The sequence below is a fragment of the Pieris brassicae genome, chromosome 10, assembly GCF_905147105.1.
Source record: "Pieris brassicae chromosome 10, ilPieBrab1.1, whole genome shotgun sequence".
Lineage (NCBI taxonomy): Eukaryota > Metazoa > Arthropoda > Insecta > Lepidoptera > Pieridae > Pieris > Pieris brassicae.
This window is the reverse complement of record NC_059674.1, coordinates 830,220-845,535: the sequence shown is the minus strand read 5'-3', so window position 1 is coordinate 845,535 and position 15,316 is coordinate 830,220. Positions and strand designations below refer to the sequence as shown.

The 15,316-nt window shown below is 31.7% G+C and overlaps 1 protein-coding gene across 1 annotated transcript in view; it reads left to right on the top strand.

Moving 5' to 3' along the window:
* The window catches only part of LOC123715583 (delta-sarcoglycan-like), a 40,508-nt gene extending 25,567 nt beyond the window's left edge, over positions 1-14,941 (top strand). The window contains exons 2-6 of the mRNA XM_045670725.1: positions 9,561-9,786; positions 10,297-10,486; positions 11,464-11,656; positions 12,778-12,901; positions 14,747-14,941. Coding sequence (XP_045526681.1) covers positions 9,561-9,786; positions 10,297-10,486; positions 11,464-11,656; positions 12,778-12,901; positions 14,747-14,941 — 928 coding nt within the window. The remainder of the gene's footprint in view (positions 1-9,560; positions 9,787-10,296; positions 10,487-11,463; positions 11,657-12,777; positions 12,902-14,746) is intronic.
* Positions 14,942-15,316: the final 375 nt, after the last annotated feature.

Here is a 15,316-nt window from a genome sequence, read left to right as displayed (position 1 = left end):
GTTATTTATTATTAGTAGTATAACAGCCAACAGTAGGCTTGAACCTTACAATGCTGATGTTGGAATTATGTGGAGTATGTCTGTCGGACTGACCAGACAAACACAGGGTCCTTGCTCCGTGACTTCACTTATATTAGATGTCAATGGGTTGTACCGTGCTTCCCACTATTGTGACACCAGCGCTACGGGTATTCAGAGAACTACACTGGACTTTCATACAAAGTCGGTAACTTTGTTGGAAATTTCAGAGTACGGGCGCAGATTTAGAAATCTGAAACCAAGAAGTGGTAATATTTTTGTTATATTGGTTGCCTTTTAGAAATGTTCACGGAACAAATACAGAAATCTTAGGCCCAGAACTAAAAACTTGTAGTGCCATTGGTATATATCAAAGTTTTGATTAACACCAAAATCATGATTTTTATTTTTGATTCTAAAATGTATAAACTAAACTCGACAAAAGTAGCTTAAAAATTTGAAGGTTTTATGGGATAAAATTGACTCTTCTTTAGTTAGCACGTTATTATAGATAATTCAATAAGTTACACGTATTTTTGATGTATAAAATACATTTATACCTAAACTACACCATTGCAGCAACACATAATTTTGGAATAAAATTCTGTATTACGTGATCATTTCTAATAGGCACGTAAGTGAACAACCTACCTGATACCCCATTGACTTTTTGGGTCTATGCCATGTTGGTTTCCTTACGATGTGTTCCTTTACACATACACTAAAAGTCCATTAGTGCACAGCCGGGAATCGTACCTACGACCCAGCAATGACAGTCACACGATAAAGCTATTAGGTCTAAACTCGAAGGCATTAGGCACTTTGACAATATTTTATCATTCCAGACTCGAGTGACTTAATAAAACGTTAACAAAACTTACTTTAAGTAAGTTTACCGTTTAAGCTTTAATTTGGTTTGCATATTCTATGGGTGACGTGATGCGTGACATTGCGGCAGTGGGCAGGCAGCAGAACGCCCAATTAGCAGACTGCACACTATATTTCACTTTTCATATAGATGATTTCAGGGTATGTTGTGTTATTATTGTTGATCATAGCACAACGAGTTTTGTTATAAGATGACGGACCCCTTCTCTGAGTTCGATAATATTTTTTAGAATGTAAACTAACTATAACAATATATGGAGATGTAGACATTTCCCACCTTATCAAAGAGGATGTGACGAAATATTATGAGAAGCGGGAAGACCTGGATGTTTTTTAGAAGTAGTACCATGTTCTTATATCTTTAAAACATTAAGTTGTCGTTTGTTGAATGTTTACTATAAGTTTTACTTTTTTGTCTGTAATGTACTTTTGTTTGGCTTTGCATATTGTCTAAGTGTTTTCTTATATGTTATGGATATGTGTAGCTGTAAGATTACTTATAAATAAATGATAGAACTAAGATGAACACACGAATATTTTAATCATGAGCCATAAGACCGTTTGTTACATATAATTTTGGCGGGTTAAAGTTTGGACATTAGATTACAGTACACTATTCTTATTGCGAGCGAAGCGTTTGTATACATATTAAAACGTTAAAATACTACCCATATAATATCGCATAATTACCAATTATAATTGATATACACAACGGACATTCACAATTCAAGTGTATCTTGCTTTGAACACTACGAAAAATAAATCTGACAAAACGATATTTTGTTAAAAGGAATCGCTTGTCCTATTAAGGCGTATCTGGGACCGGAGGAAGCTCAGAAGTCGAGTTGCCGTGATGGAGATGATTAATATGCCTCATTTGCGGCACGCGCTCCCCTGCTACGAGCTACGGGCTACGGGCTATCGGCTACGAGACGATGCTACGTGCCTGAATACGAACATCGTTTACGCTTCCGCGCGGAAAATTTATTGGATTCAACCCCATTTATACCTTTTATCTCAATTATATATGACGTGTGCAATACACCTATTACTGAATTTTCGTAATAGTCAAATAAAACTCTTCTACTTAATGCCTTGTTCCAATTTTTTTGCTGCGATTATATCCTATTGCCGTGCGAAAATTACGCAACAATTAAATCTTTGTTTATATTTTAAAAACAATTACTTTAATAATAAGCCAATAAAAACTGTATGAAAATATTTACTATACTATGTGAATGCCTTTGTAATTTATATAGTGACATCGCTCGGAGGAACTGGTTTGATTATCGAAACTATTGTCGACTCGGTTATCAATAACTTAGCTAAACTAAGATACATATGTAATAAAAATATATATGTAAAAGCAGGGCGTATAAATTATATTCGTGTACCAGAAGGCAAATGGGCTGGAGGCTTACCACAAGGCTCGCAAGTGCGTTCCCAACCTTTAAAAATATGTAATCTCCAATAAATTATGTAAATAAGGAATATGCTACATTTGCTGTGTTCTATCTATTTATAAAATAATCATAAAAATAAAAATAACCTTTTATATTTCTTGAAAATAACAAAGTAACCTTAATCCTTACTATAAATTACACATTTTTTGTGTGTTATACCAATAAACAGGTAGTTTAATTATATCTATCTAAATTACATAGTATAATTATAGTTAAGGTTCTGTGAGTAGAATTTAAAAGACGTGTGGGCGTAGTGATAATGCTGTAATTGGTTTCTAATGCTACACAAAACCCCCAAACGTGTTGCAAGGCTGGACGAGGAGATAAACAGAGCACCCGGGCTCAAGCGTTGTCTTTGTAAAGTTCTTTATTTTAACGTTCCATTTATTTAAGAATATTTTATTTTTCCTACGCTTACGTGGAGCGAAAACCTTTTTACATCTGGGCCTCTGGGTTTCTGTTTCTGTATCATGAATATTTGCTTGACACGCCGTCGACTATTTGTGGAAGGCAAGCCGGTTATCCCACGATGTTTTCACCGTGCGAGCAAATGTTAAGTGCGCACGTTAAAATAGTCCATTGGTGTGTAGACGGATATTGAACCCACCACCAAAATTTCTTCACAAGATACTTTCTTATACGACAATCAAAGTTTGGAATCGACTCCCAGTGGGGTCTTCCCTGGGAGATACCTGCATGTATGATGCATTCCCGCAACTTACCTATAAAAATGCGTGTCTATGGGTGTGTGCCACCCTTTAAAAAGTTTTTTTTAATGGAGCTTTTAAGCTAGGCATATAAAGTATTGCGTTTTATAAAAAACTAGACATTGACATGAATAATCACAAAACGATTTTATGAAATCAATTTACTTGTGAAAGGTACCTAATATAAATAAACTCAGAATTTAATGTTTTAGGGTAATTGTAAGCCTTTCGGTATTTTTATAAACATTATTTTGAAAGCTAATACGGATTAAACGTCTATTTTAAATTAAGATACTTATTACAAATTATTTGATTAATTTTACTAATAGTAAAAAGTGATGTTATTTTTAAAATACAAAATACATTGTTTGATGAAAAGTCTTGGGAAGTCTCAAAGCCAATATCCACTTTGTGCACTATAAAGCACTTTGGTGATATGTTGCTCCATCAACACTTAATTGCGCCCCCATAGACACTATAAATGTTACGAGGTAAAAAATGAAAGTTAAAAGCATAAGTTGTGAAAACGATACGCAAATATTAAAACAAATAGCACAGATTAACGACACTTTTGGAAGTTAAATTTAAATATATACGTGATATTGAAACTGCAAATTTCCTTTATATACCTACGTTGTTCATTTATAGCATTCCAATTATTTTTTTATCTTAAAGGATACATAAATTTTGTTGTCAAGTTGAATGTAAGCAAAGTGGACAATATTCTTGCATGTTGCGGTGAAATACAAGAATTTTTCACTGTACAGTGCTCCTGTCGCTCCCCAATCCTTGAAAATTTATAGCCGTTGCTGACGCTACATACATTACTATACGTGTCGCTTTAAATATAATAGTCTGCCTTTGATATATATTTATTTAGTAACATGAGTTTGAATATGTATTTTTTTAATACACTTTATTTTTTAAAGAAAACCTGTAATATTAAAACAATCGTATAAATTTAGTGGGTTTGACTTATACTTTTAAATAATTGAATGAGATTAAAACAGTTATTTACGAAGAACTATGACACTTTTTATTTATTGTTGTAAAGGATTATAAATTTACATTGTAATGAGAATATTCAATGAGGTGTTTTTCCTATTCACACATTGTTTTATATGTAACTGGATTGACAATAGCCGGGTTGAGACAGTCGTGATGTCACACATTACAATATCGACAAATAGATGAACAAAAACTCAAAAATTATTTCAACTAAGTAGTACCTGAGATTAGCATTTAATGAAAAAAAAATCCCTCAATAGATTTACTAGGTAAATGGTACTTAAACTAACCTTTTTAACTGCAAACATTCGTTAATGAGTTGAGAAATATAGTTAATTCAATATTATTAAAATGTTTAGTAACAATTAATTAAGCGATGATCAGTCGTAAATATAAAGTCTTTTGAAAACGTGTTTCAATAAACTCGCCGCAGACCAAAAAGCAATAAATGTGTGCAGTCGGCTGTATTCGAAATATTTTATAAAAAGACTCGTTAAAATTCTGAATTAACAAGACTATAAAGTCAATCCATGAATATGAAAGTGCATTCGATTTTCGATGTTATAAACAGCTATTTAACTTCGCTGCGGCGGATTTTACTTTAAAATAAAAGTGCATTTATTAATTTGAGAAATACACAATTTTCGATGGTCGATAACTCGTATGGATTAACAAATTAACGTTGACGTTAATTGTGATTAGTACCTACCCATTTATACTACAATAGATATAGTTTTTGTACATACATAAACATAGACGTAACTTTTATTACTAATGAAAAACTATAAAAATATTTTTAACCTAACCTGAAAAAATATTTTTTTAGGTTAAGATTAAGGTGCATTCTAAGTGTATAATACGTGTGTTTTGTCGTTGTAGCTGGCCCTGGCTCAGCATTATGCTGAGAAGCATACGTGTTCCACATTGCTGGTTATTCTGCCAGAGATTAAAATAGTTAGTTTGGGCCTCAGACGCAAAAAAAGAAAAATAATAAGAATAGAACAAACAATAATAGTAAAAATTAACAGTCTACGTAAAGAAGCCAGTATAAAAGTATAAAGTCAATAAAAATAAACAAGAATAATTGTTAATAAATAAACATTTTTGGGCGGATTAAAAACTAAATTTCGTGGAATTTTTGTTGAGTAACTAGATGTACTTCATAACTGCGAAGGAAATTTGATTTTATTTGAACATTTTATTCCAATATTAGCGGGATTATTCCAACATTTTGTCGCGCTATACGAAATGATGCCGTGCAATGCTGGGGAATGGCGAGATTTTGAGTAGAACTGCTTACTTTGTTCTTGTTGGCATTACTACGCCAGAGGAGCTATACGAACGGTAATGTAAATTAAAGAATACAATATTATGAATAACTAAGGTATGAGAATGAATGTAAATAAACTTATGTGGAAATGGAAATGGGCGGAACACATGGTGAAAAAAATCACATATGGAACAAAATACTGATGGTACAGGAACAAAGAAAATGAGAAACACAATTTAGAAGGTCTCAAGTCAAAATAACTTTATTCACATAGGTAAACTAGAACACTTAGAAACGTAAGTTAAATTAATTGCAAATTTCTATTTATTGCTAGTTCGCAAGTCAAGGGCGTAGAGCGGGCAAAATAACTGGTAGGAAACTTTCCGCCACACTTTTTAATCGCTAAGTTTTGAGTCATACAACTTGTTTGAACTTGAGTGAATCAATCCCAATGATAATTATTAGGATCATTTAAATATTCGTCCAATTTATAAGAAGCTTTATTTACAGTGAACGGGAGCTTTGAATTTATTTAAAGATAATTCTCTCATTTCGCTTGAGATTAGTACATACGGTAACCTCTAATTACCATAGCATAATGCACGATAATTCATTTATAATTACAATTCAATAAATAACTGTTTGGAAAACTTATCAAGATCTTCGCAGGCGTGAAAAATATATTATATACACAAAAAATTCCAAATGTTTGAATAGAAATAATACTTATTTAGAGGGTCTGCATAGACCTATATAAAAATAATAACATTCTAATAGTAGTAGAAAATCTCTCATGCGTTATATTACAGCTATGTTTCTGCCGCTGGTATTTGGCGAAATCTGAACAGTTTTAATGCCATCAATCGGAAAAGGGTGCCTTGATGCATCGCGTTCGATATTGGCATCCATAATGTGTTGATCTTAAAACAATCTTAATGCGTTGTTACGGTGTCCATGCCCCACTATAAGTGTTTTATTTTGTTTACTAACCTAAACTAAGTTTAATATCGTGTAGACCCGGACATACGACGACCACTATTTAAGCCTTGACGTGTTTAAACTATCGTGGTATATGAATGAATATTAATAATATCCATAGTGCTAAATTACTTGAATCTTGAGCACCCCACACATAGACATCCTCAAGTACATACTCGCACTTTTACACCATCATACAACACATTCGACAAGTTGTTAATTATTTTATAAAAAAATATATTTATTGATGTTTTCCTTTTGTATGTATACTTGCTTCATTAAACTTCTTTACCCGCATTCACGTTCTTCACATTTCTCCGTTACGCACCATCTTTTTCTTGTCCCTACTACGATTGTTTCAAAGTTAATCGAAGCCATTAATAACCAAAATATATAATAACGATAACAATGATAGTAATCATTATATACAATTACTGCAATTCTTTAATTACCTTAGTAAAATGAAAACGAAATAATTGTATTATTTGTATTCATGTCTATGATAATAAAAGCCTTTTGTTGAACTTTATCTAATTTAACTTTATTTAACCAATTTCTGTAAAGTTGCATATCTGATCATTTGATATAAATTATGTAACCTAACTTAATTGCTATGCTATATGTATGTGATTACACATAAATATAGCATAGCAATTAAGAACGAATTACTAAAACATTTATCTGAAATAATTATCGCTGTTATAGATAAGTTCAATGAGACCACATTTTTGCTATAAAAAGCACAAGCCAAAATTTTTGTACGGCTTGGTTTAAATCTAGCATCGCGTGATCAAAGTATATTAGGCACGTAGCCCAACTGATGCCGCGGCTTAAAATAAAACTACAATTTTTATTCCTGTTTAACGGATCAGTGTTTTGCTATGTAAATTGTGTAATTTATAACGCGAAATATGCATACGATTATGGTTTCAGATATGCATATAATATCTGTGTAATACGTTATACCGACGTAACATAGTATATGTCGTTTTATGTACGTTTATTGCTTAAGAAGTTTTTGGAGTTTTAAACACTAAACATAACAATCAAATATACAGTGTTTACAATTTTCTTAACCTACGTAGTCAAAATAAAAGTAATTAAAAATTAATACAAATAAATTAAAAACAAATTTTAAAAATTGGCCCCTACTACAAATATTATTTATTTATGTAGGTTATTTATGTACACTTATGAATAGAGATACATCCGATACTGATAGTTGCAATCGATGCACGGACTATCTATGCTCGGGGAATCCCTGCGTTTTATTCAGTCTGTTGTCTCTCTCATCCGGTTTGTCCCTCCTTTTATTCCATTTCGCTAGACACTTTAGTTGGCTTTTAACTGCTATGGCGCTTAGTATTATTTCGATACTAAATTAAATAAAATACAGAATTACAAAAATCTTCATTTTAATTCAATAAGCGTTCGTATCCGTATCGTATCGGTAAAAAGGCGTATCGATACATCCCTTATAAACATAATTCAATTTGAATAATCTTCCAATACTCAAATAAACGACGTTAAATAAATGAAAATTATTGGTAGAAATCTTTTAATTATTATTATTACATTTCAATTATAATTTTTACTAACATAAAGTAGTTCTAGGACTTTAAAATTGGTACTCCATTATTCATATATTTATTTATAAGTAATCTTTCAGCTACACATACACATATTATAAAAAAATCAACTAAGATAATAAATAAAGAGAAAGCAAAAGTACCTACATTATAGATAAAAACAGAAAACTGAAATTGAACATTAAACAAATGATAACAAAATATGTAAAAGTAATCGTTTCTTCTAAATAAAGTTATAATTGTATTAAATAATTCAGTTTATAATAACGATATATGTATTATTCAATTATCTTTCAAGTTTTCCATTTTATAAATAACGACGACGCAAAAAAACGCGAATATGAAATGAATTACGGTTTGTATTACAGCTATTACATTTGTTTGAAAAACAAATGTAATAGCTGTAAAAAATTGAATTTGGAATTCCTTAGCAAAACGCCAATTTAGTATATAACAACCTAATATACTCGTATAACAATTCTCCAGACTCTTCGTCAGCAATAAGAAAACGTAACAATTGTGTGACAATATTATTTAATACAATCTACTTTAGAAGCATTTGTATACCAAAGCGGGATACGCTACGATCTGTTGAGCTAAAGGAAATAAAGTTATGATTTATGCAAGGGAGATGTGTTTCAAAGAGCTAGTTGTAAACGTTTCATCGTAGTCCAAAATATTGTTTCCATTACAATATATTTGGAGCGAGCTTCAAATATTTTATGAGATTCTTGCTTTTATTTACGTTGATCTATTCATACTGTAATAAAAATCCTATCTTGTGGAAGCTTAGTGGTTAAGCTACTTTCGTGTGTTCGATGCCTGTTGTTTATTTATTATGTAATCCTACTGTGAAAATAAAATCTATATAATAATTAAACTAAAGATATAGCCACAGATGGATTATATAATATTAACAAAAAGTGTTTATCACCACTATGCGGAAACACCAGCCCACTGAAATATTTCCAACTTAGGGTGCTTCAAGAAAAGTGCACACCAATTCTTAAAAGGCCGGCAACACATTCGCGAGCCTTCGGGCAATGAGTGTCCATCACTTAATCAGCTGATCCTCTTGGCCGTTGGCCTCCTGTTCAGCACCATGAAAAATTTTAAACATTAAATTTTACATTTTAAATTATTAATATGCAAAGGGCGGCCTTATCGTCAGCAACCGATCTCTTCCAAGCAACCCTAGTAAGGGAAAACACTACTAAAATAAGATGTAATGTGTGAGATGTAAAACCAAATCAACAAAATTTTATTATAAAAATATGACACTGAAAAATAATAGAATTACCGAACATTATCGAAAATAAAACAAAAAAAAAACTAAAACCTAATCTCTCAGTTCTTGAATTAGAATAGACTACAAAAAATATATGATTTACAAAATTCAGATTTAAGTAGGATAGGATATGGTTATGTCTTTCTAGAGGACTTAAAAGAGCCAATCCAAAATATATATGCAGCCAGTGTTAGTACAAAATAAATTCATTAATGAAACGCAGGCATTACAGATTAAAAATAATGACATTCCAATCCTTTTAATCCAGGCATTCAATTTCCAAAGCACATTTCAATAGAATTTACCCTGATGTAATGAAACGTCGCATAACAAGCAATATTTTGTTTTCAGAATCCCTTACGCCGACAAGATCACCCCAGAGCCAATCCTCAACAACAATGCAGGCCGAGACACAAAGGCGGACTCGATCAGAAACAGTTATAATAGCCAATTCAAAGTTGGCATTTATGGCTGGCGAAAGAAATGCCTCTACATTCTTGTCATGGCACTCATGTTTATGATGATAATCAATCTCGCTTTGACGCTTTGGGTTTTGAAAGTTTTAGATTTTAATTCAGTAAGTATCTTTTAATACCACACATATATAAATATATGATATACACACATATATTGATAAATATATGTATATAATATCATTGCAAATTCAACTTTATATATGGAACAATTGATTACCTAAAATTAGGCTTTAATCGGATTAATGATGTAAGCTATTTTCTTTTGTAATTTGACTTGACTTAATCTACTATTACCCTCAGTTGGATCAGAGGCTAGATTCCGCGAGGATGCTTCTGATTCCAATCAAGAGCCTGCTTGGGGATTTAATTGGCATTTCTTTGGAGTGTATGGCCTGGCCTATCCATTTCCATTTGCGTTGTTTGATCTGCTGGTTAACCGGGGTTCCTGGGTAGCGCTCCCAAAATTACTCATTAGAGTCCTTCTCGGGCCAATAAATACTCAGAATATAAATATTAGATCCTACGAAAACCTACAAAAATATATATTCAACGAAATTATTAAGGCAGAAAGATCCTCATTTTTGAAAACAATAAATATATTTTATTTATAGGAAGGAATGGGTCAACTACGAATTGTACCAGGGGGACTACAATTGTTGGGACAAGCTCTTGTATTAGATTCACTTTTCGCGTCAAGTATCAAGTCGCGACGAGGACATCCAATAGCAATTGAGTCGTCAAGGAATTTCACTGTATCAACTCGAGATGCACATGGCTTTGTACAGAGCAGGCTGTATTTAGGTAAGTAAAATGTTTTATTTTTATCTCTTCAAGGCATTTAAAATTAAACCAGCATTAGTGGATTTTTAGTGGGGCAAACCAGCAGGAGGATCACTGGTTACAGCCGCCCATACACACTCACATTTCCAGAGGGCTTGCAAGTATGTTGCCGGCCTTTTATGAATTAGTACGCTCTTTTCTTGAAGGATCCTTAGTCAAATTGGTTCGTAAATACATTGTTGGGCAGTCGTTAATGCGTCGATAGATCACAGTTTATACCTTAAACACAGAATAAAAATTGTAAAGTTAGAATTACACAGATTACAGTATTTAATCTGTTGATATTTTAAGAAAAATAATCGAAGTCGTTGCAATTTCTCTTTTCATAGAAGATTTCTTTCAAAATTGGCTTAAATATTTATGTAGGTAGTTAGGTAGTTATATTTATAAATAAACAAACATAATTATTGGTTAATATATAAACACATGTAATAAAACACAGCACTACTTATGTACCTCCTCCTCCTCTATTCTCTTTGTTAAAAAAATATCCAATTATCTTTTGATTGAGAAAAAATATTTTTTTGTAAATTTGTATCCTAGGTGTGCAATAAAAAGAATAATGTCCTTCATGGTTGAATAAATAGGCTGCTTAACATCTATCCGCTCACCGTCTACAATCTCAAAATACGACTAAAATACTGGCTAATATGTGTGTTCATACTACGCAGTGTTAAAGCTTCTTCTGAGACCTAGTATGTAGTTACATACTTTATTCATTCACTCACTGACTCACTCACTCACCTACACACAGTTGAAAAAAAAAAAAAAAAAAATTAAATTATGTATAGATATATTTTAAGGAATGTATAATTAAGTTTGTTATGGAAGAGCTGGGAGCCAGGTATTTTTTACTTAAAAGGGTTCCCAAACCTTACACATTGCAATGCAATATTTAAAATGAATAAACAAATTTTTATTTTTTTATTATTATACAGGTCATGATCGTTTAGAGGTGAACGTAGCCCGTTTAGAAATAAGAGACTCTCGCGGTGGACTTTTACTCGGCGCTTCGCACGACGCGGTCACTATCGGCGCAGACAACTTATTCATATCCAGCCCAGCGGGTGCAGCCTTCAACACCGCAGTCCAAACTCCACTTGTTAAAGCACCACCCTCTAAACAACTTATGTAAGTGTTCTTGAACAATTGTAGTTATATCACGATTGTCGCATTGACTTTAAAACTTATAATGCCATCGTTCTAAATTCGAATTTAAATCAATTCGATTTAAAAAATATTACCGAGCGAGCTTGTGAGTCGGCCATTAAAGGTATACAACAAGGGCTATCCATTTAGTCAGTGGATGCGTCCAGTCTTTATCGGAAGGGTATTTTATTGACTGAAGGTCATTAAAGATTACTTCTACTAAATCCATTTCGGTAGTTCAAAAAGCAAATGCATTATAGTGAAGTGAAATAAAATATTTTTTTATATGAAGGTACTGATATATGAAGCGCTACGGTGCACCATTCATATGAACTCCGCAAGAAATTTTAGTCATATAGAAAACAGCTTAGTTTTGTGAAAGTGTGTAAAATAAAAACTAGCATCTCATACATTGGAGTCTGTGTATCAAAACTAATAAAAATAACTAAAACTAAAGAAAAAATATTTCAGTAAAGAAATATGAATAATTTAAAGAAATAGATACGGACCAAGATAAATATCATTGTGGCAGTACGAAAAATAAATAAAAATCATCATTTTCCTAATTTGAATTTGGAATTATTTTCTTAAGAATTTAAACTTTTCATCATACCAAAACCAGCCAGATACAAATAGTATAGCCAAAGTAATTTTATTACAAGTTCATACATACTATAATATGAAAAGACTTTTCCCAACCAAGGCAAGGTAAGGAAGTTTAGTATGTATAAAAATAAATAAATAAAAGTGGTACTACAACCTTTTTAGGTCTGTGGCCCAGACACAATTATTATACAGAACTCTGAGGTTTCTGTATCTGTATGTGATGATCATTTGTCAATCTAATAGCCAAGTGGGTGATCAGCCTCCTGTGGCTGATACACGCCGTCAACTTTTTGGGTCTAAGGCAACCTGACAATATTTTTCCATCACCGTTGGAGCGAATGTTAAATGCGTACATAGAAAAAATACCATTGTAGCTTCTATATAATATATAATAAATTTAGTGTAGCTTTGTATAGCAAAGGCTTGTGAGCTGTCCTTAAGTATTAATACCTATAAAGTATAAAAAGACTATAAAGTATATGTTTATTTTTGCAAAGGTTGGAGTCGCCCACACGTTCCTTAGAAATGCACGCGTCCCAAACGATATCGCTGGAGTCCCGAGCTGGTGACATCAGCGCGAGCTGTTTAACTAACTTTAAGTTGCGGTCTACTGCTGGATCGGTATGAATTCTGCTTAAATTCTTTTAATATTATATAAATAGCTTATAAAACCTTTTAACCTTGGAGCATAGAGCAGAAGTACTAGTTTTGTTTCTTTCAGTCAAGTTGATTTTATGTTGTGATGTAAAATTATGAGTCGTTTAGTTAAAACATTGCCATTTAATGAAATCATTTAAATATACACAATATTAATACTACACGTTCAAATATATTTTTTAGTTCGTAGGAATTACATTTGTTTAACAAACAGTTTATTAATTTATTTCTTGTTATTATTGCTCAATATACATAAACTAATAATACAGAAAATGCAAATAACGGTAACTAAAGGTATTGATGCCATTTTTTTATACCTTATATATAATATAACATGTATTTTAAATTTACATACATTGTGTTAAACTAATAAATATATAGTACATGTAGTTATAATTTAAGATATATGCTTACAAAGGCACCCTAAACGCTGAGTGGGGGATTTCGTAGTACACTATGAAACATACATTATTGTAACAGTTGTTTCTTCACGGATGCAATAAAAATGATATATGACTCCTATTTGAAATCGCCGATTTTTTGTGATTTGTTGCTATATATTGTACCTTCAGTATTTAAATAAACGCTCAATTCATTAAATATAACAGTAAATGGATTTTACAAATACCTACTTAAAAATAACAAAAATAATTATTTATTTCTTACTTTTTCTAGATTTTATTAATGAATTGCACTGCCGCAATATATAATATATTTGTGTAAGAGACACATGCTTTTCTTGGCCGGTAAGAGCGTCGCTGTCACGGATTAGCATTGCCAGTTAATAAAAATCAACCATTATAAGGGGAATAATTTGAAGTCATAAAGGCTAACTTAATATTTTATTGAAATGTAAAACAATACTAGTATCTAGAAAATATAGTTGTAGGCTTAAATAAAATTGACACAAACTTAGGAACAACTGATATGAGGTTTTGTTATCTGTACTTATAATATAATATATTTTAAGATACCTAGCTATTAGAACCGTTCGATGATAAAAACTTTGCCACTGTCATTAATATTGCAAGGAATAAAAATAAACACATTTTAGCTGGATTTTTTATCAGATGATGGTAAATAGTAAAGGTATTTATTGTACGCACCAAGAAAATACAATATTCAGTCAGACATTTCAAAATGGCTACGGTAGTACCAATTTGAGCCGCCGCTTTAGAAAATTATTTGGCACTGTACATGTTGTTACATTGAAAGTGTCTATGGGCGGTATTACTCAACATCATCCCTGTTCTAAAAAAAAGTAAAAAGTAACTTATAAACATTAAGAAAACACTTTTTATACCGATTGAAGCTATGTATTACTATTATAAACTTATAATTATTTACATACGGTACGGTCACGGTACGGTGACTTATTTATTGAAATGTTAAATTAAGGAAGATTTTAGTTTTCGTGTCAGAGGGTTACAAAGTCCTTTTTTTATAGAAAAAACATAACGTCTTGTGTTTCTAAGTATTTGTATAATTCAAACTCATTTATTTATATAAGTAACACAATGTACACTTATGAACGTCAAAAACTGGTATGTATTTAAATGCTACTAATTTTGAATTTACTGCAAATTATTAAACAGTATCACTAAAATCCATGGCATTAATAAATTGTGTTCAATCCACTTCCGGTTTAGTTTTCAGGATGCGGGCATCAAACCAACTACACTCGCCTTTGGTTTCGATACCCAAACAGAAGTTTTCTATATTACGTATATATTTCTTAAAAAATACTATGACTACCCCATTTTAAAGGAAGTCAAAATTAGTACCGACTGTATTTAATTTTCTTTTCAGATAAGACTAGACGCGCCCAGTATTTATATGCCAAAGTTAAAATCGGCCCTGCCACTGCCACCTCCAGCGTCGCATACGCACGATCCGCACCATCAAAATATCTACCAGTTGTGCGCGTGCGCAAATGGAAAATTGTTCCTGGCACCGCCGCACGGGGTCTGCGCAGCGCGGGAAGAGAGTCTCATCTGTCGATGATCCTTTAATTAAATTAATTACGATGTTCAAAGATATTGTATTATTTTCAGATTTCATAAATGCGTTTTAGTCTGGTAAGAATTCTTGGAATCTGTTTTCATTTAAATATAACTTTTATAGATTATATAAAAGATAATTAATTATATTATTTATCAAGTTATATACTAGTCTATTCAAATATTGGTTTTTTTAATAGCATTCTTTGCCGGAAATTTTTGTTAACACAGATTTTTTTAATAACGACTTAATTTGTTCTTTGGGTTTTTTGGAATATTTTTTTTACATTATAACTTTTTAATGAAATTATTATGGATTATATCACATATACATCAGCTAAATGATACAAATATTACAACCACAATTTCTATTACTTAC